This window comes from Melospiza melodia, chromosome 21, assembly GCF_035770615.1.
Source record: "Melospiza melodia melodia isolate bMelMel2 chromosome 21, bMelMel2.pri, whole genome shotgun sequence".
Classification (NCBI taxonomy): domain Eukaryota; kingdom Metazoa; phylum Chordata; class Aves; order Passeriformes; family Passerellidae; genus Melospiza; species Melospiza melodia.
This window is the reverse complement of record NC_086214.1, coordinates 12,008,031-12,032,822: the sequence shown is the minus strand read 5'-3', so window position 1 is coordinate 12,032,822 and position 24,792 is coordinate 12,008,031. Positions and strand designations below refer to the sequence as shown.

Genomic DNA, 24,792 nt, shown 5'->3' with positions numbered 1-24,792 from the left:
CGCCCAGCTCGAAGCCTTCCTCCTCCTCCTCACTGCTCTCCTTCCTCCTTCTCCTCCCCTCACGGCTCCTCCTCTTCCTCCCCCCGCCGCGCCCTCTCCCACCCCCTCGGCCCCGGCGATGGCGGCGGGCGGCGGGCGGGAGGCGCTGGGCGCCCCATGAGGTACCATGAGGGGAAGGGCGGGAAGGGGCGCCCGCCGCGTCCCCTCACGGCGCGGGGCAGGGAGGGGGACGCGGCTCCGGGGTCACCCTTTCCTTCCCTTCTCTGTGCGGGGATCCCGGGGATACAAACCCACCGAGGGTTCCCGGGATGGGCCGTCCTGAGGAGCTCCGGGCGGTTCGAACCCTCCCGGGGGTCCCGGCGAGGTGCGGGGCAGATCCCGGAGAGCGGGGGGAGCGGCGGCCCCGGGAGACGGGGAATGCGCCAAGGGGCCTTTCTCAAGAGCCTTATTTTAGTTAATATTTGGGACGGAGAACAAGACCTGGGTGCGTGCGGGAGTCTTCTCTGAAATCCCATTTAATAACTCGGTGATTTGAAAGTTTGTGCCAGGGGCGGTGCGATCCTCCAGCTCTGGCTTTTTGAGCACCGAGGTGTCATTTCTTGCAGAACCCGGACCCAAAACACCAACGGGGCAAATGAATTAATCTTTTTTTATTCCTTCCTGTAAAAACGTCTCAGTAACACTGCAACACTGTTCATTAGTCATTACCATCTCCACTTCATCGGTTTTGTGTGCAAAAAAATACAGAACGAAAATTTAGGTTGTTTTGAGGTATGATGTCATCTTTGGCCAACAAAACAAAAATAGTAGTAGGAGGAGCAGCACTTGTAAATATTAGTAAGTTCTCATATTCATGTGTTAAAGTGGTTCTACTCTTTAATGTTACCTTCTTTTTAAAGGCTAAAGAATTTGAGGTTTGTGCAAATGCATCCAGAACTTTGTTTCTGTATCCCCAGTGAACCTAGCTGTGAAATAAATATTTTCAAAGAGGAATCCGTAAGAGTTTGAACAGTAGGAAATGGATTATATCAAAATTCTCAGTGTTTCAATATTACTCCATAGTGACAAGTATTGTGTCAAATTCAGCTTCGAGGCATTCTCCAAAATCATTACTCTGATGTCACACCAGTCCAGAGAAGTTGATTTAACCCTATTTGATCCGAATAAAGACTCACGGAGAAGTGAAAAAGCACCCAAAAGACAACCAAAAAATGCCAAAGGAAAGACAAATCAGCCCTCATTTGGCTGCATTTCATTTTTCACTCTTTTAAATGCTTTAGAAAATGGCCTAACCTGGTTCTGCTCCCTTCCCCAGACAGGATAATCTCATTAATCTCATAATGGCCCTCAGTTTTGAGCATGCACTGGCTTTTGACTGGACTTGTCTGTACAGCGCTCACCAATTAATGGATGCATGGAAATGCACTCCCTGCTTCCTTCCCATCAGTGTTTGCTCCTTTTCTGGCCCACTGCTGTTGCTATTTTTGTGAAATTATGCAGCACTTCCAAGATCTCTCCCATACAATCCAGTGCCGGTCTCCTGTCCGGTTCTGATTTGCACTTTTAGCTGTTCCTGAGGCAGCTGGGAAGATCTGCACAGGGAGGGAAGGAAATCATTTTAGTTTGGGAAAACACAGGAGAGGGGGTGTGACAAACTGAGGCAGGATCTCAGAGAATCTTGCACAACCTATTGGATTTTATTTTCCTGAACGATTTATCTCTTTCTTTAAACTGTTTATATCCCGCTCCAGGAGACACAAATCAGAAGGAACGCCAGGAGCAGCCATGCACCCCGACTGTGCCCATCTCCACAGCATCCAGGGCGGCGATGACTCCTCCTGCTCCTGCCCCTGCTCGGCCAGGCTGGCTGCAGAGGGCTCCTCCTGCCCCGGGGATGTGCGCATCCAGCTGGGCTCCAGCGCGGCGGAACCCCGGGACACGCCGAGCTCCCGGGGCTCCCGGGCGGGCTCCCAGAGCCGCGGCCACGGGGAGGCAGCGGGGCCCGAGGATGCGGAGCCCGAGGAGCAGGGCGGGAGCTCCCTGGCCGAGCTGCGCTGCCTCCTGCAGTGGCTGCACCGGAGCCTGCCCTACCTCCTCATCCTCAGCGTCAAACTGCTCCTGCAGCACAGCACTGGTAGAGTAGAACCGAAGCGGCTCGGAGGGAGCAGACCCTCCTCCCCTTCTCCCCCCCCCCGCTCCATGCACTAATAACCCTGCCTGAAATGTAATTCGATTTATTTTTAGCTTTATTTTTATTTGCTTTATTCATCAGAAAGAGAGATTTACTAAACTGCATTTCAGTGGCTTCTGTTTCCTTTGCTGGCATATGTACAATGTGCTTAATTATCCTAGCTTGAGAGTCTGAGCTATTAATTCTAATTACAAAGACATATTAGAAGTGGCTGCTTTTTAACCCAGTTCAGTGATTTTTTTTTTCCTTTTCATGTTTATAACTGATCCTATTTTCCTAACAGGCATTTCTCTTGGAATTGGGCTGCTAACAACTTATGCATATGCAAACAAAAGCATAGTAAATCAGGTTTTTCTCAGAGTAAGTATCACCCTATGCAACAAAATATTTTAAGTTAAGCAAGCCTTTGACAAGTTAATCCATTTTTGAAAGAAATGTGAATAGACATGATGTTTTATTTACTTAATAACATTAGCTATCAAGATAGAAGTAAAGTCTTAATGCTTCTGTACATGGGAACAGCTCAGATAACAACGTTTGCAAAAGTCAAGGGGGTGTTTTTTTCCCCTCTGATTTGACTATTGAAATCATTTTTATGTAAGTTATGGATTACCTTCTTAACTCTATTTGTGGGATGAAATAGGAGTTGACAGTTTAAACCTTCAGCTCTGTGTTCACTCCCAAAGGGAAACCTGTTTCTTCAGAGTGGGATGGGTTTGGTTGTCTTTAGAAAAATCCTTGGTACACCTAGAAATTGGTAGGGTGAAAATACTAAAATTACTGCTTTACCTTTCCATTGGGGTCTCTATCTATTTATTTTATCTAGGATAAATATCTAGGATTTATCTAGGATGTTTATCCAGGATAAAGTCCCCTGGTAACCTGGTGTTAGGGATGGATTCCAGCCCTGTTCTGAGGCAAGGACTGCAGTGTGTCTGTGCAATCCCTTGCAGGAACGGTGCTCCAAGCTGCAGTGCACGTGGTTGCTGCTCTACCTGAGTGGATCATCTCTCCTCTTGTATTACACCTTCCACTCTCAGGCCCTGTACCACAGGTAAGTGCAAAACACCTCTACCCCACCATCAATTACCCAGACGTGAACTGGGGACACTTGTCTGCTGTTTTTCTTTAACTGTGCCATTGGTTTGTCTTTCACTTTAATCTCCATTCCTCCCCTTCTGCCAAATTTAACAGGTGCTGTCCTTACACACAGTATGCTGGAATTTCCTAGGCTCCATGCTTGATTTAATGGCATGACTGTACCACAGAGAACATTCCTGGCTCTGACTGCCAGCTCTGACCCTTGGGAATACCAAATGTGGCATCCTGTGCAGTTCATGACTCCAATTGATTTTTCCCCCTTGACCATTCTGTAGCTGCAGCCTTGGCTGGAAACCAAAGGCTAAATGCCAACCTGAGACAGCAAACTGAGCTCTGGAGGATGGGGCTCTGATGAAGATCCAGCAAAGAAGGTTCCAGGATGGAAAACTTGTCAGAGATCCTCAGTGATCCATTTAAAACCAGCAGTTCATTTTCTTAGCAAATGTTCCCCCTTGGTGTAAACCAGGTTTCCTTTTTTAATTAAACCTGCTGTGATAATCTCAGGTTACAGTTTCCTCTAAATAGGGTGCTCCAGTAACTTCTGATACTTCTTTTTGTAGCTTAATCTTCTTAAGCCCCACTGTGGATTTTATGAACTTTTGGGAGGTGCTTTGGATTGTGGGAGTCACAGACTTTATTCTGAAATTCCTCTTCATGGGCTTGAAGTGCTTTATTCTCCTGGTGCCTTCTTTTATCATGTCCTTTAAATCCAAGGTAAGGAAACAAGCTGTAGTTTTGATTCCTTGTGAAAATTCTCTTATGGTAAAAGTAACTAATTATTAAATTCTACCCAGAGAAAAACCTTTAATTAAATGTCTGTATATAATCCACCACTACACCGTGGGCAAGAAAACCCTGTGGATTTCATGTTCTTCTCTGCTTGGTGCTAAAAAAGGTTTTCAGTCAGACCAGAAACAATTGCTTGTATTATATCATGGGATAAATGGGTTTATTTCTGGCTCCAAGTTGGGGGTTGAAGCAAACCTTTTATTTTCTGCTCTGTAGGAATGTGTACACAGGCAGTTGGCCTGGAGCAGCTGGAGCACAGCAAATTTTGCACATGCTCAACAAGAACTGTCAAGGTTTTAAGATCTGCACATGCATACAGCTGGTTTTTTTCTGACTCTTCAGAAATAATCCTGAATTTTCTTTGTTGTTAATAAACTTAAGGAATATTTGTGTCAGATCAAGGAATTTGATGCATAGCTTAATTTCTCAAATCAGTGAGGTTTAATAATTTTCTCAGAAGCTTACACTCACTGGTGGTGTATTTATTTTTATCTGCTTCCCGAGGTGAGGCAGGCAAAACCAATTACATTTATCTTAAAATTGCAATTACTAGTGCTGGTTCAGAAAAAATAAATTAGCAAGTACAGTTTGATGTGGTAGCATTTGAACAGGGTGTTTTGGGACGTTTTTATCTCTTATAATGTACCAGAACAAGTTCTTCTGAGGTACAGCTGCCTTCTCTAAATACTGATTTATAATCAAGATCTCTATTTTTTTTTTCTACAGTGATGTAACATGAAAAAAATTTACTGAAAATTCTATTACAACAAAAATGGTTGAACTAGAGAAAATCTGGTTAATAGTAGGAAATTGTGGCATTATCCAGTTTACATTATAGAAAGAGTTACAAATATAATTTTAAGAAAACCTTAGTTTATTCCTTTTAAATTTAAGCTAAATATTTATTATACATGTGCACACACAGTGTATGTGTAATGAGCTTTGTTGTCACTTTGAAACCCTGAGGGCAGGACACAACTCTGGCTCACGACAAGCTGATCCTGTGACCAAATTTGTGTTATTCTCCTTTTTCATGTAACTTTACTTTTTTTAATGCTTATGAAATCAAGTCTGACAGCCTTGTTAAGTAGGTAGGCATTTACCAAGCCATCCCAATTCAGACTATAATTTGATTTTCTGCAGTCCAGCAATCAATTCTGCTACTGTTACATGGACAGTTGAGAGACTTATCCTCTGATCTTTTTTTTTCTGTGCTTCACATTTGTTTAATTAAGAAGCTACTCCAAAGAATAACAATGCATCTTTTCTGTGTATTTTGCACATTTTTGAGTTTTAAATCTTGAGCTGTTCCTTTGCATGTCTTGCTCAGGGCTACTGGTACATGCTGTTAGAAGAGCTCTGCCAGTATTACCGTATGTTTGTCCCCATCCCAGTGTGGTGCCGTTACCTCATGGCCCATGGGGGGCTGGACACTGCCCTGGGATGGACCCTTGGCATCCTGCTGGGCCTCCTCTACCTCATCCTCAAGGTATGCAAAGCTTTGTGCTCCTCTCAGGTTTTATATGGAATTCTCCAGTGGGTTTCTGCAGGAATGATCAGTGCAGGGTTACAGACACAACACATTTCTGAATGTTCCCCTCGGAGCTCACTGAACTCGCCTCAGTTTCACTGCTGCAGCCTTGCAGAACTGGCTGAATTTCATCTTTATGTAGCAGTGGGTTGGGATTGCAAAGCAAAGGACACAGCTACCATGGGTGTGCTCACATCAGACACACAACTTGCAAAAATAAAGATAAAATTACAGCTAAAAGAGTCACCATTTTCCAGGAAACTAAATTTTCTCTGCTGGAGCATCCTGTGTGATGCTAAACAAGTTAACATCTTCCTGCTGACTCTCTGCTTCTCCAAGAGCTCATGTGTCCCAAATGTCACCAGTTTGGCTTTAAGAATGACCAACACTTCCTCATGCTCTGGTACCTTAATTCCAGGACTGAGGACCATTGCAGATAGGACAATAATGCTGATCCATTGCACTCCAGTGCTTCATTTCAGAACCTCAACACTCTTAAAAACCAGGCCCCTATTAGGAAAACCTTCAGCCTAAATTCTTCATTTGGTTACATTTCAGACATTTGAAGCAGGGTCAGGCTGAACTATTGCTGTGCTCTTGTGATTCCAACATCCAACCAGCAGTGAGACTTCCAGTGCTGGAATCAAAAGTTTGGGAGCTTTTTGGTTCACAGTGAAAAAATATTAAGCATAACTCAAGTTTTCTTTCCCATTTCAGCTTTTGAGCTTTTTTGGACAATGGAAGAACTTCAGGCAGGTCTTACGGATATTTTTTACACGCCCAGTGAGTACTGAGTTCTCTTATGACAAAACCATGACCCCAGTTCACATGAAAATCCCTCTGGAAATTCCCCATTCCCATTCCTTTGTATTGTTTTAGCAATAAACAAATGCATTTTTAAATGAACCCCTGTATACTCATTTTCCCATTTCACAGTCTCAGTTCCTTGACTGAATGACAGTGGTGTCACCTGAACAACAACAAAAATCACCCACAAAAAAATCTGCACATCCCTTCAGAAAAAAGGATGTGAAATAATCCTTTTTGTCCTGCTTCTACTTTAAAAATTAGCTATGTTCCTTTAGATAAAGGATTTAAGTTTCCCTATAGCAACCTTTCTTCCAAATTCCTTTCTGTCCTGGTATTTGGGAGTGGCTTTTTCATCTCCCTCAAAATTAATATTTGCTGCAAATCCTTTGTTTTGCAGCACTATGGGGTGCCAGCCAGCAAGAGACAGTGCTCTGAATCTGATGATATTTGTTCCATTTGCCAAGCTGAATTTCAGAAGCCTATTCTGCTGATCTGTCAGGTAATACACATAATCTCTTTTTTTTAAATTAAAGAATATTTTAAAATAATGTTACACAAGACAACATACAATCAGATGAGTGTATGTTCAATGAATATTTTTAAAAATCAGACTGTACAAATAATACAAATGGAAGAGCTTAGAAGCTCTAAGTTGTCATTCTTTTCATTCCAGCACATATTTTGTGAAGAATGCATCTCTTTATGGTTTAATAGAGAAAAAACCTGTCCACTCTGCAGAACTGTTATTTCAGACCATGTTAACAAGTGGAAGGATGGAGCCACATCTATGCATCTCCAGATTTTCTAAAGCTTGTCAAACAACTTGGGTTCCAGTTTGTTTGTTCACACTAAGGTTTTTCAGTTTACTGCACATTAAACTGTAGGTGGCACAAGGAAAGTTTCCAAATTCCACATACCATGTATTTAAAACCCTGCAGAAAATGGCAACTTGACCTTTTCTAAGTAGAGAAAACTTTTCAGAATGAATGCAGAAAAAGCCAGCATTGCTTCTCTTGTGATTCTCATAGGAAACAGACAAATCCTTGAAATGTGCTGCATTTCTTAATTCAACATTTTCTTTTAGAGGTTCAGTAGGGTTCCAGACTGTACTAAACTCTATTTATCCTTCTAACACAACTCAAGCCAAAAGGTCAACCTGCTGATTTTATTAAGATTATGAGCAAATTTTATCCTCTGGACTGCAGTGAGAATTAGAGCTGCTTGTCACTCCTGGCATTAAAGATCTTTCATGCTGCCCAGTAAATGAGAGAAATGAGATTTTTAATGCACCTGGAACAGCAACTATTTCTCACTGCACCTGTAGATAAGCACAAGAGTAAGGTATTTCCCCTTTAGGTTCTTGTAGGCTTCTAATGGATCCTTGGCTTCATCTTTTGGCTTTAAACCAACCACTGATGTTAGGTTTTTACTTAGCATTTTATAAAGCTGGTATTTTTAAAAGAAATCTTTAATACTATATTTTTGTCATAATAGGAGCCAGATTTTCTTACAGGGGAGAATCTATTTTATACTCTATTTGCAATTTGTAGTTTGCATAAAAATCAGAGAGAATAAATGCATTTGAATCTATTTGTTTGGTGCATGTTGAATAAAGGAAGCAGATTCCTTATTGTTTTGGTATTAACTCATGTAAGCACAACTGCTCACTGCCAGGTATATTTTTCTGGTTGAAGAAAACAAAAACCCTTCAAGTGTTACAATTTATTCATGATTTTTAATGTTATTTCTAGCACTAACTTCTGTGTAACCTCACTTTCTTCCCTGATTTGCTTTTTTCACTTTGCTGTTCAGATCAGACTGAAAACATAACTCAAATGATTGTCACAGGAAAGTTACATTTAGTTACCATTAACTGCAGCTTCTCTTGCCTGAAGACATTTAGGGAACTTGTAAATTCAGGGAAAACAATTAGAAAGTGAAACACTCACTTGAATACCCCAAAGGCACAGCTCCAAGGGCAGAATCCAGAATAAAAATCTAATGAGATGGAACATTCAAACTAAGAAATATCATTACATCTGGCCTGTAAAGCTCACCAAGATTATTTTATGGAGCACAACAAAGTGTTGGTGCTTAAAATCAACCCTGATCCTTTGGTCTTTGTCTACAGCATTGTAGGAACAACTGCACTAAGTGTGGAGATAGGTCAAAAAGAGGAATCAGGGAACAATTTCTCTTCTTTCTCTCTTTCTGTTGGTGTTTCTATCCAAACCAAATAATATTAACAAAATGTTTTATTAAAAAAGCAAGAATAAAAAGAGATGTTGTTCAACTGGTTTGGATTTACACTTCATCAATCAAACAAACAAGTCATGTTTAAAGTGAGTACCTGACATGCAGAATTGCATCCTATGTGATCCAGGAGCCCCTCCTGATCCAGGCCAGCAGCTCTGGCTCTGCAGGGACACACAAGGTGACAAATGACAACCAACAGCCACTCTTTAAGAGCCCAAGAACCCAGGGGAAAGCAGCAGAAGGAATCTCTCTTGGGTCTTCATTTCTGAGGGAATTCCTGCTGCATTTCCCATCGAGCTGTCAGCAAAGACAATGATTTACATTTCCTGTTACACTCAGGGCCTACCTCCTTCCTAAAATAAAAACAAATAGGTCACTTGGATTAACATATGTTTAAATTTGCATTTAGTTGCTATTCACATCCACCTTCTTTAGCTCTTGAGGATATTTAGCTGCAGTAAAGTGTGAGAGATGGAAACCAGGACAGGGATTACCTTTGTTTCTGCTAAGGCAGCTCAAGGTGTTCCTGCAGACAGCTCCAGATGGATTTAGCCTAGAAAAGAGCAACTGGAGAAGTTCATAAAAGTTCATAAATCCTGTGCACAAGGATTTGCAGGAAAAATATTCAAGTAATTTGCTTTGTTCTTAAGGATTTCTCCTTTGGATAAACTGAACTGGGAAAATGAAACAGCAACAAGCCTGCTGCAGAGAGAGAATTTAAATAAACCAACCAAACCCCAAACACCTGCCCTAAAACCACAGCAGCCTCAATGTTTGATGCACTTTTTGATTAACACAGATTGGGACTTAATACTGAAAAGAGAACAGACCCAAAATCAACTTCAGCTGTCCACTCAGAGTGGACTCAAATATGAAATGTTCTCCAGCAGTTCAGCTTTGAAACAGCACAGCAAGAAAAAAGGGATATCCAAAAGAACAATTGAGTCGTTGATTTTTATCTTTTATTATGAGCTAATACCAGGATGACATTCAAATGTCAGATGGCACAATTAAGACAGTCTTGGTAGGAATTATTCCAGCATTCCCAAAATTACAATTTAGTACACGAATGGCATCACTCCCACAGAGAAAAATGATGGAATTCTGAATATCTTCTACCAGAAGAGTTTCTGCATCAAATGGGAAAAAGAAAAACTGCTGGTAACACAGCTGACCTAGAAACCTTTTCTGGTAATGACCTGCAGAACAAAATATTTCCCTATTTAACATCTAGTAAAAAAAAATATGACTTTTGTTCAAGTTTAAGATTTAATACTTTTATATGGTTAGCCACAACAGGTATTAACCTCAGTTTTACTATATTTTTGTAATGCTACAAAAATCCTATAAAATCAAATTATAGTGAATTTTTCAGTGATTATAATTAAAAAAGCGCAGCTTGTACAAAATAAAAAAAATAAGATTCTATACTCTAATGAAAAATTTAAGACATTTTTAAATGAACAAAAGAAAGCACTTGTTAAGCTCTCCAATATTCAATGCATTCTGCACTTATCTGAAATAGCCAGACAGGAGCTAGAACTCCACTCCCCTCAGTTCACAACTAGTAATTTTGACACTATTATATATATATATAGAGGATCTATGTCTGATATTTTTACAAATAAATACAGGATAAACCATATTGCATAGTGTGTGCTTGCTGTCTGAGTCACACTCCCAAAGTTTCACAGTCATGGTAGGGAATTCATTTTACAATCCAGGGGCTGAAACATTGCCAGTACATGGAATTTCCTTGGAGAACCAATGGGTTGGGTTTGTGACTGATCAGTGAACTCAGACAAACAACTCTTGCCATTCTTGCCAGCCATTAAACCAATTCCACTGGACACTTCTGTCCAGAAGCAAAAAGCAACTGTTAGCTGTAACTAGGACCAAGAGAGATCTGCCTCTAAAAAGTTCTATTTTTTTGTTGTTTTTAAACCAAGTTCCTTTATCCTCAGTGAATGTCAGCAAAGTCCAGGTGCTGTGTTTGCACACAGGCCCAGTGCAAACACTCCTGGATTTTGGTTCCACCAAATCACCCACGGCCACGTCACCAATGAACAATGGCAATCCTCCAGTATGTCACTGTAAGGTAACTTGATTTTTCTGCTAAAACTATTAAAAAAAATATTTTTTTCAACAAAAGGCTTATCAGGAAGTAAAAACAAAAAATAACCCCTAATTTTTTCTCAATCATAACCATTTTTATGTGTTGGTTCTTTGATAGCATCAAGGTATCTCTGAATCCTTCTGCCAATTTCAGCAAAGAGCACTGGGCTTGGATTCAATGCTTACAGAGAGTTTTATGGCTTGGATCCTATGGCTCAAAAAGATTCAGTATCCACAGAGTAAGCAGAATCTAGAATAAAAAAATCCCTACAGTTGTGAAACACCAGAAGTAGACTTTGCACAGTTTGACTAAAAGATAATGCAACGTGTGGCAGGCAAAAAGTGACAGGACTTGTATGCAGCTGCATGATCATCTCCACACACACACACACCATCCACACTCTAACCTAGGGTAAAGCTCTGCAGATATTAACCCTTTCACCAGCTATGTTCATGGAAATGCTTTCTCTTTAAGGCAGGAAGTATTTAAAGTAAGGTAAAGTTTTACCTTTATTTTATTCTTTGTACCTGTAAGTCAGTTGTACAGATCGTGACAATTTTAAAAACATAAATAGTGTCCTTAAGAACATGTTTGCTAAATTAAAGTTTTTGCTAAAGTTCTGACCCACTGTGGAAGACATTCACTGAAAGGCCATTGAACACTTTTCTTTTCTCATACAATCAGCAAATTTATTGCCCCAGCATAGAAAAAAATGTTGATAAATTTAGAAATGTATAATGGCAGGAAACTACCATAAGCAAAATTTCATTAATAATAATTTTAAAAATCCTCAAATTCTTACCCACTGGTTACAAAAATATTTGATTTCCTTATTCTCTGGAGGATTTGTCTGTGTTTCCTGTGGTACTTCCTAGAGGTTTCTGACCTTGTGTTCTGCTCACTGTTGATCTCTGTGGGTAAGAATCTGAGCTGCCAAGCTGTGCCCAGCTGCACCAAAGTGATGTTTCCCAGTGAAATGTCTGCTGAGGACAGGCATGAAATAAGCAGGACGTGGGTGAGCCCATGGCTTCCAGTTAAGCCTAGAACATAGCAGCACTGCTGTTTGATTCAATCCATTTGTCTGTGCAGGAACAAACAGGGATTTCAGCTGGGGAAGCAGGGAAACAGTTCTCTCCCACCCCACACTGCCAGGCGGTCAGTGAGTGATTCATTTATTGATTGGTTGGTTCATGAGGAGGAGAATCAGAACTAGAGCCTTCAACTTTTCTTCACAGCAACCAATTAAGTTTGCCTTTTTCATTTTGGGATACTTTCCATAATGAGCTGAATCAAAAAATCTATTTGAAAAATATATATTTATATATATATATATATATATAAAAAACTCATTATGTTTTGAATGTGAACACCAATTAAGTTTAGCTTTCCTCTTTGATTCCACCCCATTGTAGGAAACCGCTTAACGAGGCTTGCATGCTAATTAGCCCTCAGCTGCAGGCCTGCAGGCATTCCAAACCCTGCCTAGTGAAAGGGCCAACCCTCCTGACACATTCAGACTACACCAGTGATTCTGAAGCAACATCCTGCCCCTTAATACTGTCAGTTTCGAGCTCTCAAGCTGAAAGATCCTTGATAAGGTGAGAAGATGTCACTGGAATCAGTAAGATGATGTGCCTAGAGTTCTGCAATACCATTTGCTAAAGTTTGTTTGTTTTTTTTTATGCACCATTGATTGACAGGAAAAAAAAAAAATCCGTTTTTTCTTTGCTTTCCAAGTCTCTCTGTGCAATGACCAATTCTTTGATACTGTCACTTTTTAAAAGTAAACCAAACAAGCCCTCAAATTTCAGCTCCAGGGGGCTCCTGTCCTTGTGGTGTGCACCTTGAGGCTCCCAGGGTGGTGCTGTCATAGGTTCATGCGCAGGTGCTCCGGCCGCTTGGAGATCATGGGGAAAGCCTGTTTCTTGTAGGGCCCAGAGTTTGGCTGGCGGATTGGGAGTGGTGCTGAAGCCTCTCCACAGACTGTCACATCCATCTGTTCGATTCCACTGCTCTCCATGGGGTATTCCACAGGTGCCTGGGTGGTGGATGCGCCGGCAGAAGCACCTCGTCCCCAGAACTCCCCAGGGGAGAACTTGACAGGGCTTTAAAACAACAAATACAGAAAATCAGAGACACAGACACAGCACCAAGGGGTTCCCCTGCTCTGCAGGGAACTGCACTCAAATTCCTATGGAGAAGCAATTCTAATTCTTCCTTTCAATTCCAGGAGTTTGAGGAATTTCCAAGTCTGGTTTCTGTCACAGCCTCCTGTAAAATTCTCTCATTTTGATGTGACAGCAGAAGGGTTTTTCTGTACTAATACAGTTCTTTAGTGCTTAGGATGTTCTGGAACAGTTTTAGCTGTATCAAAGTCACCACTGAGGCTCTATCAGCACTGAAAAGCAACAAATTAGAACTTCATGTGCTGCCCAACACCCCAGACTTGTCTTTGATACTGTGGTTTATAAAACAGAATCACTTCTAATGGAAGTGCTGGGCTTACTCATAAGCAAGGCTGTATTTTGTATTTCTACAAAAATTCTGTATTTCTGCTTCAACAACTTGTCAAAAACTGTATTAAAAAAAAAAAAAAAAAAAAAAAGAAAAAGAAGATAAAGTACCTGACAGGTGTCCTAGGGCTACCTATGAATCTGCGAGGTGATCGAATTTTTGGTTCAAAAGAAAATTTCTCTTTTACACTTTCAAGTACAGATGGAGCCACATACGTAAAACCCTGCAAAACAGGAAAAAGGCACTGCAGCTCACAGGCAAGCAGGCATTCAGGATCACTCGTGCATTTATGAAAATCTGATTATTACAGGAAAATTATAAAAAGAAGAGTCAATGTAGACAGATGAACCCTCACTCACTCCTTGAAGCAAACAGTGGCACTTCAGGGAGTTGCTACACCCCAGCTATTTCTCCTCAGATCACAGATTCAATTTAATGAATTTTGCACACTCAATTTAATGAACTTTGCTCTCTGCACTGGCCATTGTTGTCTCTGCATGGGCAGGGTTCACAGTGCAGCTCTCAATCAGAATGCTGACATGCCACAGGGGCAGCTCTGTTTGCTGGCTGCTGGATAAAGACAATGTCAGCAATAACCAAAGTATTTTCAAAGCCTTCAAACATTTCAAACCTGTTACAGGATTTGGGTTCAGTTACGAGAGTTTGCTTCAAGGTGTTAGGAGTCAATAGAATGGATTTAGGTGAAATGCCCCCATTCCCAGCAGCAAACCCCTCTCCAGTCCCTGCTCACTCACCAGAAAGACCTGGTTGGCACTTTCACTGAGAGTTGAGTCATCTGGGCTATCAACAGGTGTCTGACGTGTAAACTTTGAATCAAACTGGCTCACATCCTCTTCAGATTGCTTTGCAAAAACAAAATGATTAAGGGTTTATATTACAGATATCAACCAAATGGCTCAGCGGTGAGCAGTGCAGCCTCTGGATGGAGTTCATTCCATGGGTTTTGGCAGAGCTCTGCTGGAGGAAAACCCTGGAGTGGTGTCGGAATCCTGTCGCTGCCATGGGAGGTCACTATGGGCACTGACACTGAGAAATAAAGGCAAGGGGGAGGGGCAAAAATTATGGATCAAAAAGGAACACGAATTAAAAAGATGCCTTAAAAAAAAAAATCTAAAATTACAACAAAAACTTTTAGAAATACAATGCCAGTTTCTTGCAAGTTTAGCCCTTGTCACAACCAGTATAGAACAGTTGCAACTATTTAGTTTTTGGAGGCCTCTCCAGATAGTTTTGTCCCATTTTTGCAGATACAGAAGTGTTTATAGTCTGAGGGATAGAGGATAGCTCTGGAATAAGTGATTATGAGGAATATGGTTTCATTTGCTCAAAGAACAGCAGTAATTCCAAAATCCCTTCTTTATTCCCATCTGTCACTGGAAAGGCAGCAGGTATTTATTTGTGCAGGCCTTCATGCAACCATGGAAGCACAAACTGAAAAACCATCTGGTTTATATAAGAAACTTCCATAAAACTGCTACTAACAGAAAAACCCAAGACCACCTTCAGATAAATATTTGGAAATTTTAATCTTGAGTCTTTTTGAGGGGAAAGGGGTCTGGAGTCCCCCATGCTCTAGAATGTTTGACATTAGTGATGCTTAAGCCAGTTTTAGGTGAGAATTTTAGTAGCTGGGAATTATGGAGGTGCCAACACCCACAGCTGCTGGGGCTGATTGTACCCAGAGGGAAAAAACATCCAAATATAGGATGGGATAATAAAAACTTCTTCATCACTTCACTGGTTTGAGGTAAACTCTAACAACTGCTCATAATGCACAAGATGCATTGTAAAGATTAATAAGCAAACACAGAAAATGCTTAATTAGGTGATTTCAATTACTTTTGCTTAGCAACTCTATCTAGCTGAAACTAAGTGCTGACTTACTGTAGAGGGTTTAGAAGCTGATCTCAGAGTGAACTGCACCTGCAGGTCTGTTTAACCTATGGGTCAGAAGCAGGAGGAATTCAGACTGAAGCAGATCAGGTGCCAGATCAGATCTGCCAGCTTTAACTGGGGGTGGATCTGTCCCGTGAGTGACAGAACTCCAGTACCAGGGATCAGGGCACTCCAGTTGGTGAAGTGAACCTTTCTCAGTTTTACTAAGAGCTTTGCCACAGGCACACAGGGCACATCTCTCTCCCAGTATTCCCAGTACATACCAATAAGGGTTTAAAAGGAGGTTCCACCTTGCGTGCCAGCAGCTCGTCCCAGTTGATGTGTCTGAAGAAGGCGTGAGCCTGCAGGGGGGACAGAGCACAGTCAGCACTGCCCCAGGGCACACAGCTCCACCAGCAACATCCAGCCAGACCCTGCTTGGGGTGTTTCCTCCCAAAATCACATTTGGTCTGGTGTGGAACATCTGCAGCACGACCTTGGAGAAGCTGCAAGAGCTGAGAACTGAGATCACACCTCCAAGTCAGACACACGTCCCCATTTCCTTGGAAGTGTCAGAAAAAGGCAGTGTACGTGTAAAACACCTCTGCATTTTCCAGCTCCATAATTAAACCATGACAAAACACTGCATTAATGACAAATCAGCACAGCTCTGAAATATGGAGGACTCTCTAACACTTGTCAGTATCACCACAAAAACAAAGTCAGGCTGGAATGCCACTTTTCCCTTCAGGGAGCTGCACTAATACAGGGCTGGCAAGGTTTTCATGTGACTGCTGAGCATCCTCACCCTTCCAGGCTGCACAATTAGCATTGTGCAACTGCTAGAAAAGATCTACTGCAAGACACAGCTAAAGAATAGAAGTTATTTTCTAAATCTGAAATGATCAAATAGCCAGACAGCTGCTTTTGTTAAGCTTTAAAGAGTTCAGGTTTTGCTGAGTTGTCTGTCACATGTGGCTGCCTTTCTGCTCATTACCCTTCAAGACAGACATTCTCCTTCCCTGAGGTGCCTTCAAAGCTGTTTTATTTTCAGTGAGATCATTTAAGAAGTCTCAAGTTAAGTTCCAGTTACCTGAACTTCTCCAGCATCTCCAGGACCAGCTCCTAGACGTGAGGCAGCATTTCTTTTTAGCAGCTTGATGAGAAATAACAGCCAAAAAAGCAGAATTAGTTATGCTGTTATAACCAGACTAGTTGTGCCATGAATCATCACTTCAGTGAGTACTGTGCAGAATGAATACAGAACCATCAGGAAAATCTGCACTCACTTGAAAACAGTTCTATTTTCAAGGGAAATCACTTCCTGCACCACTCAGCAAAAAAGTGATTTAATCAGTAACAAATCAAGCTGGAACTGAACAGCCACAGTGGTATCATTACATTTCTCTTTTCTACATACATGTGGAGTAGTAACAATCATTAAAATTTTACCTTTTTAAGCAGATCTCTGGCTTCTTGTGTGAGGTAGGGAGGCAAGTTGAGTTTACACTTGAGAATCTTGTCAATTGTTTTCTTTCTGTTCTCCCCAGTGAAAGGAGGCTGGAAAGCACCATTGAAAAAGGAGGAAAAACAGAGGACTTGTTCAGATCTTTAATTTGTGTACACAGAACTCACTTCAGTCATTTATAAAGCAGGTAAAATTACTGCAAAAAGGCTGGATAAAAGCAGCTCATGTCAGTAGTCAAACCTGAGAGCTGGATTTTGGTTCTATCTTACTTGCAGTGTGTATATATATAATATATGGAATATATAGTATATATAATACATGCAGCTGAGTTAGGTACAGGGAAGCAGAAAAGCTACAAAGGGAAAACCATGCAATTATAACTGTGCACCTACTGCTCCAGTCAGCATGTCATACATTAATGCCCCCAAACTCCACCAGTCCACAGCACGGTTATGCCCACTCCTCATCAAGATTTCAGGGGCCCTATAAGCAGAAAAATCAAAAATATGGAAGTGTTTTAATGAGATTCATATTAATTGTGACTGCTAGTTTTTAAATAAAACCTCATTTATCAAGTCAAGTTGTCCAAAGTGACTGAACATATGAATCACCAGTTAAAAAAGGCAAACCACAGGCATTACCCCCAGAGCAGAGCAATATTTTGTATTTCATGGTGCAGCTCACATGTATTCAATTGTTCCACAGAATGTGTGTGTGACTGTTCCATCGTGAATGGATTCTTTACATAACCCGAAGTCAGTCAGTTTTACATGACCTGAAATTAAATAAATCAGATTTAAGACTTGTCAGAATTCTGCCATTTGTAGAAATAACATTGAGAAAAATTAGGAATTTTTAACATGGATATGTAATTACTTTGAATTACTTCCACATATGGTCTGACAAAGCAATGCAGCCATAAAACAGAACAAGGTAATCACACTTACAGAGAAAACCAAGTGCTGCCACTTGACAAACTCCCAGAACTTATTCAAATACAGACAAATGTATTTAAACTTAAAGACTGTAGAGCATCATTTAGCTAAAAAAGTAGGTTACTGAATTTTACTGCCTGCTTCAAAATTCACAGAACCATCTTCACCAAACTGTAAAGTGCCCTGAATAATTCAGTACAAAGACTCAGACTAAGTAAATATGTTGTTTAGGAAAACATGAGAATTCTGGGTGACACAGAGTGCCAGACTAATCAGTGGCACAGTCACTGGGGCAGTGCAACCAGGAACTGAAACTGCTGTCAGTGAATGCCAGCTGCTGGCTCAGTCATTGCAGCCACTGATGACCTGACATCCTGCCCAAAGTGCCTTTCCTACCATCAGTCATCCCCACTGACTAAAATGTCACAGCTTCTACTTCACAATGATCCAGCACAAGAAAAAAAAATCCAGAGGTGCAGAAATGGCAAATCAACCACTCAAAACATGAACTTGAGCTTGCTGTGGCCCATTAAAGCAAGGATTTGTGTTTGAGGGCAATCAGCTCTGGCAGTTCTTCACTTATCCCAGGAGTGCTACAACTCTGCCTCTGTTCTAAGGAGATTCACCTCAAACTGAGGTGTGTGACCCTTGGGAGAATTGTTTTCTGGCAGCCTGGTTCATGCCCAGAGCTGTACCTTGGTGATTGAGCATGATATTCTCTGGCTTCAGGTCCCGGTAGATGATTCCTTTCTGATGCAAGTGCCCCAGGGCCATGGAGATTTCTGCCAAGTAAAAGCTGAAAAGGAACAAAAATCAGACAGATTCAATCATGCAGAGCATCTTAAGCAAATCTTTCACAGTTTTCAACCCCAAACATTGACCATTGCCCTATGGACAGAGCCTCACTGAGGCAGTGCAATCTCCTCTGTTGTAGGACTGGAGTTCCACCAGCACAAACTGGTGAGGGCAGCACATGGACACCCTCCCCAAACCCTCTGAACTGCTCTTTCACTACCCTCTAAAATGAATGAGTAGTTAAATATAGTTTAAGCACTTGGAAAAAAACCCAAACTATTAATTTACAAAAATAGCTTCACTTACCAGGCTGTGTCTTCCATAAATATCCCTTCTCTCTCTAACTGCATAAATAGTTCTCCTCCTGTCATCAGAAAAAATAGATTGTACTCAATTAAAAGTATCATTTTAAGTCAGTCCAAAGTCTATTTTCTAGGAAAACTATAAGCAACAGGTATTTTTGCCTGCTGTACCACAGGCTGTCTCACAAAAAAACAACTGAGCCACTGTTCTGTCACCCTCAGGATTCCAGCAGCCTGAAGAAATCAGCATTTAAAACCAAGAGCATTTCTGTCCCTGTTTTTTGTAGTTACAGCTTGGAAAAAATTGCTTCTGTGTCTGTTTCCCTAACCATGAAATAAGGGTAACACTTTCTTCTGTCACAAAGAACCTGCAAGGACTAAACCCTCAGGATTGCACAGAACACACAAAAATGACAAATCTAGTGGAAGGAAAAGTTTTAAAACCCCTTCTCTCTTGTACTGTCACGAAAAACAATTGTTTTATGTTTCATTCCTCTTTATTGTATGGAATTACAAAGTTTATTCATGTTCTTCTATGCATTTTTAATACAAACCTGTTTCAGTTTAAGACATCAAACCATCATTAATTGGCCTTTTACTTGTAGGGTAAGAACCCCAAATTTTTGATTGTGCAAGACCCCAAGAAAGAGAAAAAAGAATGTCATATACTGACCACTGAGATACTCAAGGATGAGGTAGAGTTTTCCACCAGTCTGAAAGGCATAAATTAAGTCTACAATGAAGGGATGCTTCACTTCCTCCAGTATATTCCTCTCTGCTTTTGTGTGAGCTGTATCCTTGGCATTCCTTACAATCATTGCCTGTAAAAGCAGGGATAGGTGAGCACAGAACATGGTAAACAAGGCAGACTTTTATACTGAGTTCAGTTCTGAGCTTATTAAATTACAACACCACACAGGAGTTAGCAACAGCATTAAAAAATTACATTTCACCACAGTGTCTGCGTAAGAGGTTTCTTACAGAAGTTTGTCTTTATTTCATAGAATCACACAAAAATTTAGCTTGGAAAGGACCTGTTTAAATGAGCTGCTGAGAACTACCCTGACAGAAAAATTCAAAGTTTAATTTTAATTCCAACTATATCTGAGTAAAAACTGTATATATCCTAGAACTTATCCTTAGGTATATTAAATAATTAGATAATCCTAAAATGGAGGGATATATTTATGTTTTTTTAGATTGAGAAAGTAGTGAAATTCAGGTTACCTTTTTAAGAACCTTCATGGCAAATATTTTCCCGGTGTTTGCTCCGGTTACTTTTCGTACTTGAAACACCTGAACAACAGCAACACAAAGGCAATCAATCACTTATTTCAGCTGCATGAACTGCCACAAGCTAAAAAGCAAAGTTGTGCAAGAGAGAGAGAGAGAGGAGATCACCCACAAAGTACGAGGCAAGAGAGAGGGGAGATCAGCCACAAACCAGGAGGCAAGAGAAAAGGAGAGAGGAGATCACCCAAAACAATGAGGCAAAAGGCAGAGAGAAAGGAGATCACCCACAAACTACAAGACAAGAGGAAGAGAGAGAGGAGATCATCCCCAAACAATGAGGCAAGAGGCAGAGAGAGAGGAGATCAGCCAAAACTACAAGGCAAGAGGCAGAGAGAGAGATTACCCACAAAATATGAGGCAAGAGGCAGAGAGATAGGAGATCACCCACAAACAATGAGACAAGAGAAAAAGAGAGAGGAGATCACCCACAAGCTGCAAGGCAAGAGGCAGAGAGAGAGGAGATCACTCCCAAATAATGAGTCACGGGGCAAAGAGAGGGGAGAGCACCCCCAAACCAGGAGGCACAAGGCAGAGGCTGATGCAGAAGACTCTGGGACACGCCCTGCTGCTCCAGCCCTGCCAGGGACCTCAGTGCCCACCCTGGCAGCTGGGATGGTTCTGCCCCATCCCACCTCTGGCAGAATGGATTTTTCAGAGAGGGGGAAGGAGAGCAAAGCAAGGGGGCACTGAGGGGGGCAGGCCCAGGGCTCAGGGCTCTGACCTTGCCGTAGCCGCCCTTGCCCAGCACGCGCAGCAGCTCGAAGCACTCGGGCCGGATCTTCTCAGGGCCTCTGTTCACGCTGGTCTCTGAAATCTCAAACTTCTCACAATGCTCCATCCCTCTGCAGAAAAGCAGAAAAGAGGCTGTGAGCCTGTCTGGGACTGAGGAGTGAGCAAATGAAAGCACTGACTCCCTGGGAAGAGTCTGAGTAACAGTGACAGAGATCTGCAGGAATTATTGTTTATTGTGTGCAAAGTGCATCCTGCACTGAGAGGGCTGCCTGCAGATTTTGGGGATTTATAGGAGCAAGATTTCCTTCAAACCCCTTCAATTTAATGCACAATACATCTGCATTACACCAGAATTAAGTTTAGAGGATGAAAACCTCAAACTGCCTCAGGTATTTCTTTATATCACTATATCCATATTATATCATTATATCCATATTATATCGTTATATCCATATTATATCGTTACATCCAAATATTATTCAAAGGCAAGAGATTTGTTAGGAGAAACAAGGATCAAAAGACAAACAGCAGCTTTCAGCAGAATTATTTTTATTATTATTGTTTTATTTCAAGATACAATTGACAAATTTTAATGTGAGGAAAGAGCAAAACATCTAAAAACGCCTCAAAATGGAACCAGAATGATAAAATTTTCTATTTAGCTTAACGATGTAACAAAATGAGAAGTTATTTGTGGTGGGCATGAATGGTACAGAATATTTTCTAGCAGCAACTTACAGGTCATATTGGCCAACTCCTCCATGGTCCATGCTCTCACTTAATTGACCCTGGGGATGAGAAAAGTAGAAGAAAGATAAATTAGAAAAAGGAAAGCATTAAAAAAATGCACTGATGTGGTTTACAACTTTTTAAGTTTGAAAAGACAAAATATATAATTAAATAGGTCAGGAATAAAAAATTATCAGCAGAAGATAAAAAATGTACTAAACTCTGTGCCAGATTTGCAGTACAAACAGTGACACAGGGAAGCCCTGCCTTACCTGGCTGCATTGTTACTCAATCACTCAAATATCAGAGGCACAATTTCACAGCCCCAAGTGAACTTGAAAAACCTTAAGGTACTGCAATTTTCTTTAAAATTCCTCTTAGAAAGAAACTTTTGAGTCCTGTTGCAGCACTATGCAAATCAGATCAATAATAAAGATTTTGTGAAGAGATGAACTGCGACTCCTCTGCACTAAAAATCTACTGAGAAAGTTTTATTATTTTACATTGGTAAGTGAAATCCCAATGGTGATGAAAGAATTCAGCTTTACTCTGATGTGAAACACATTTTCTGACCAATAATCCATACTGAAGAAGTTTCAGCCCCAGAACCAGCCACCATTAAGCAGTGAGATTTAATTCTACAGAGATATTTCCCTCAAAGAATTTTGAACCTGATCCCTTCCCTCTGACTGTGGCTCTGCATGGCAAAAGTGCAAAGGCAGCAGACAGCTGGGATGAATGCAAATAGAATGTCAGGGGCAGCTTCTGGTGAGCTGCAGACTGCACTGTCACATTCTGATTTCTGCAAGTATGGACACAAAATAACAACTGGGAGTTCGTGGGGAACAGCCTGGGACCTACAGACTGAGCAGAAATATCCTGAGTGACTTGTGAAATTCAGAGAAGGAGAAGAAAAAGAAAACCACTGAGGTCTGCAAAAACCAGCCCAAGCCAAGGAGTGCATTTTAAAATATTATCCAAGTGCAAACACTAACCAAAGAAAACTCAAAACTTTCAACAGCTTCCAGACCATTTCAACGTTAAAGTTTACAGAGGCTGGTTTATTTTGGGTGATCTAAAGGGGAATTTAACTCTTGGATCCACCTATGAACACCACAGGCAATTAAGGAGTCCAAAAGATCAGGTTTGTTTCCAGCTCATGTCCTCCTGTTGACATTTATTAGAGAAATCCAGCTTATTGACATGTTTCACCACAAAAGCCACTAGAGCTGCCCTTGACCCCACTCTTAGATGCCAACAAATGAATTTTTAAAAATTCAACCCAGAGAATAAACACCCCTCAGTTCCCAGAGCAACTCCTGCTGTTACCCAATGCCTCTGGCAGAGTTTGCTGTGCTGCTCTGGCTCTGTGAACTTTGGGTTCCATTCTCAGTATTAATTTAACCAAAAGTCACTCCAGATACCATGCTGGTATTTTTTCAGGGCTCCTTCTCACTTCACAACACCAAGAAAGGCTCTGGGAAGCCACCAGCCCTTCACTCCACACATTGTTTCCTTTATTACAAACAAATTAAGGCTGAGGCTTTTTTCACCATAATAATTAGTGCAAACAACCACATGGCTTTTGAGGGAACTCCTTTTAAACAACACTTTAGATTTTCCAGGATGGCTGTGCCTACTCAAACCCACAGCTGAGCTCCCTGGGCTCCTCCTGGCCTCAGAGGTTTTGGGAAACAGCAGAAATTTGACAGCACAGACCTGAGTGTGCCCCTTGATGTGCCCTGCTCTGGCTGCATCCTCTCTGCTCCCAGCAGGACACACACCCTGTGCAGGTGACTCACTGCAATGCTGTCCCCTCACACATTCCTGAGGTTCCTTCCCTGCCCTTCCATTTCCTTCTTTTAGGGCGTTTTCATCCCAAGCCCATTCTCACCCTCTTTATCTGTTTGCCAGAAGGCACCTGAGACCAATCAGGGCTGCCAAAGTCCAGAGAGATGGCAAGGTTCTAAAACCCACAATGGTTCCATTGTTCCCCCAGACTGAATTACAGGAACACACCAGAGAACAAACTCAACTTTCTGGGCACCTCGATCAGAACCTGTTCTTGGCAGCACTAACAGGGTGATGCAAGAAACGTTTTCCAAAGCCAAGTGTTTTATTGATTATTGAGGTGACAGACAGAGCTTCTCCTGCAGGCTGAGAAGATTTCAAGCCTTCAGCTGTCAAAACAAAGTCCCTGCAGGTTCCATGGAGTGAGTGTAACAGAATATCTGCTTATCTCCCCAAGGGAAGTACCTGGAGGGAATCTACAGCAAACATGGAAGGGACTTTTCACAAGAGCAGGAGGTTTAGATTAAATACTGGGGGAAATTCTGCCCTGGGAGGGTGGGGAGACCCTGGCACAGGGTGCCCAGAGGAGCTGTGGGTGCTTCATCCCTGGAAGTGTCCAAGGACAGAGCCTGGAACCACCTGGGAGAGGGGAAGGTGTCCCTGCCCATGGCCTCAAACGATTTTAAAGTCCATTCCAATCCAAATAGTTCCATGATCTCAAGGACTCCAAGAATGTCATTAGTACTTAAAGAGCAGAAAAAACCCGCACTGGCAGTTTGAGCACCAGCAAAGGGTTAATATACAACACAACATTAAAAAACCACACAAGACCTAGAAAAACATAAACAGAGATGATGCAATAGAATCCCCTGAGGCTTTGACAGGGCCCAGATGAGCATCACGAGCCGCAAAGTGCAATTTGTGTCAGGTGCGCCGCTCAGAGCCCGGGATGCGCGCAGCGCTGACCCGCCTAGCGCAGCCTTTCAAACCTCGCCTTTTAATTTTGGCGCGAGAGCAGCGACTTTCCCCGGCTCCAGAAAGATCGGCATTCCCGCACTGACGTTCGGACATGTGACAGTACAGAAATAATTAAAGAAACCCCGCAGCGGCGCTTGTGCCGCGCTCCCGACGCCGCACTCCGGGCGGGGAGAGCTCCGCCACTGCCCGCGGCCCCGGCGCGCTCCGGCCGCGCCCGTCCCGGGGCGGTTCGGGCTCTGCCCGGCCCCAGCCGCGGCCTCTCCGCGCTCCCGCCGCCGCCCCAGCGCGGCCCCCGCCCGGCCCCGCGGCGCCTCCCGCGCCCTCCCTCCCTCAGGCCCCGCGGCCTCCCCCGCTCCCTCCCCGGCCCGCCTGCCGCTCTCACCCCCTCCTCCAGCTCCTCGTCCGAGCCCGCCTCCTCGGGCTGGTCCAGGTCGATGTCGAACACTCCCGCCATGGCGCCGCCGCCCCTCGCTGGCTCCGCCGGGTGCCCGGGGCCTGCGCCGCCTCATGGGCCCGCGCCCCGCAGCGCCGCCGCGGCCGCCATCACCGGCTGCGCGGCCGCAGC

The 24,792-nt window shown here is 42.4% G+C and overlaps 2 protein-coding genes across 5 annotated transcripts; one reads left to right on the top strand and one right to left on the bottom strand.

Moving 5' to 3' along the window:
* Positions 1-103: 103 nt before the first annotated feature.
* On the top strand, positions 104-14,472 carry RNFT1 (ring finger protein, transmembrane 1). Of its 2 annotated transcripts, none has more exons than XM_063173969.1 (9): positions 104-161; positions 1,752-2,134; positions 2,475-2,551; positions 3,145-3,245; positions 3,853-4,006; positions 5,412-5,570; positions 6,330-6,395; positions 6,820-6,921; positions 14,210-14,472. In XM_063173969.1, exons 1-9 carry the CDS (start codon positions 157-159, stop codon positions 14,351-14,353), a joined length of 1,191 nt encoding a protein of 396 aa, XP_063030039.1. In that variant the 5' UTR covers positions 104-156; the 3' UTR covers positions 14,354-14,472. The 2 variants fall into 2 exon arrangements, with proteins under 2 accessions (XP_063030039.1, XP_063030040.1); XM_063173970.1 differs by lacking the exon at positions 14,210-14,472 and adding an exon at positions 7,096-8,715.
* On the bottom strand, positions 9,624-24,726 carry RPS6KB1 (ribosomal protein S6 kinase B1). Of its 3 annotated transcripts, XM_063173965.1 has the most exons (15): positions 24,610-24,726; positions 21,468-21,517; positions 20,719-20,839; positions 19,932-20,000; positions 19,378-19,525; positions 18,709-18,766; positions 18,303-18,403; positions 17,357-17,447; positions 17,065-17,155; positions 16,657-16,764; positions 16,298-16,360; positions 15,489-15,566; positions 14,064-14,171; positions 13,419-13,531; positions 9,624-12,899 (listed from the first exon to the last, which is right to left on the bottom strand). In XM_063173965.1, the coding sequence occupies exons 1-15, from the start codon at positions 24,679-24,681 to the stop codon at positions 12,662-12,664; spliced, it is 1,509 nt and encodes a 502-aa protein (XP_063030035.1). In that variant the 5' UTR covers positions 24,682-24,726; the 3' UTR covers positions 9,624-12,661. The 3 variants fall into 3 exon arrangements, with proteins under 3 accessions (XP_063030035.1, XP_063030036.1, XP_063030038.1); XM_063173966.1 differs by lacking the exons at positions 9,624-12,899; positions 13,419-13,531; positions 14,064-14,171 and adding an exon at positions 14,220-14,355; XM_063173968.1 differs by lacking the exons at positions 9,624-12,899; positions 13,419-13,531; positions 14,064-14,171; positions 15,489-15,566; positions 16,298-16,360 and having other exon boundaries at positions 16,690-16,764; positions 17,061-17,155.
* Positions 24,727-24,792: the final 66 nt, after the last annotated feature.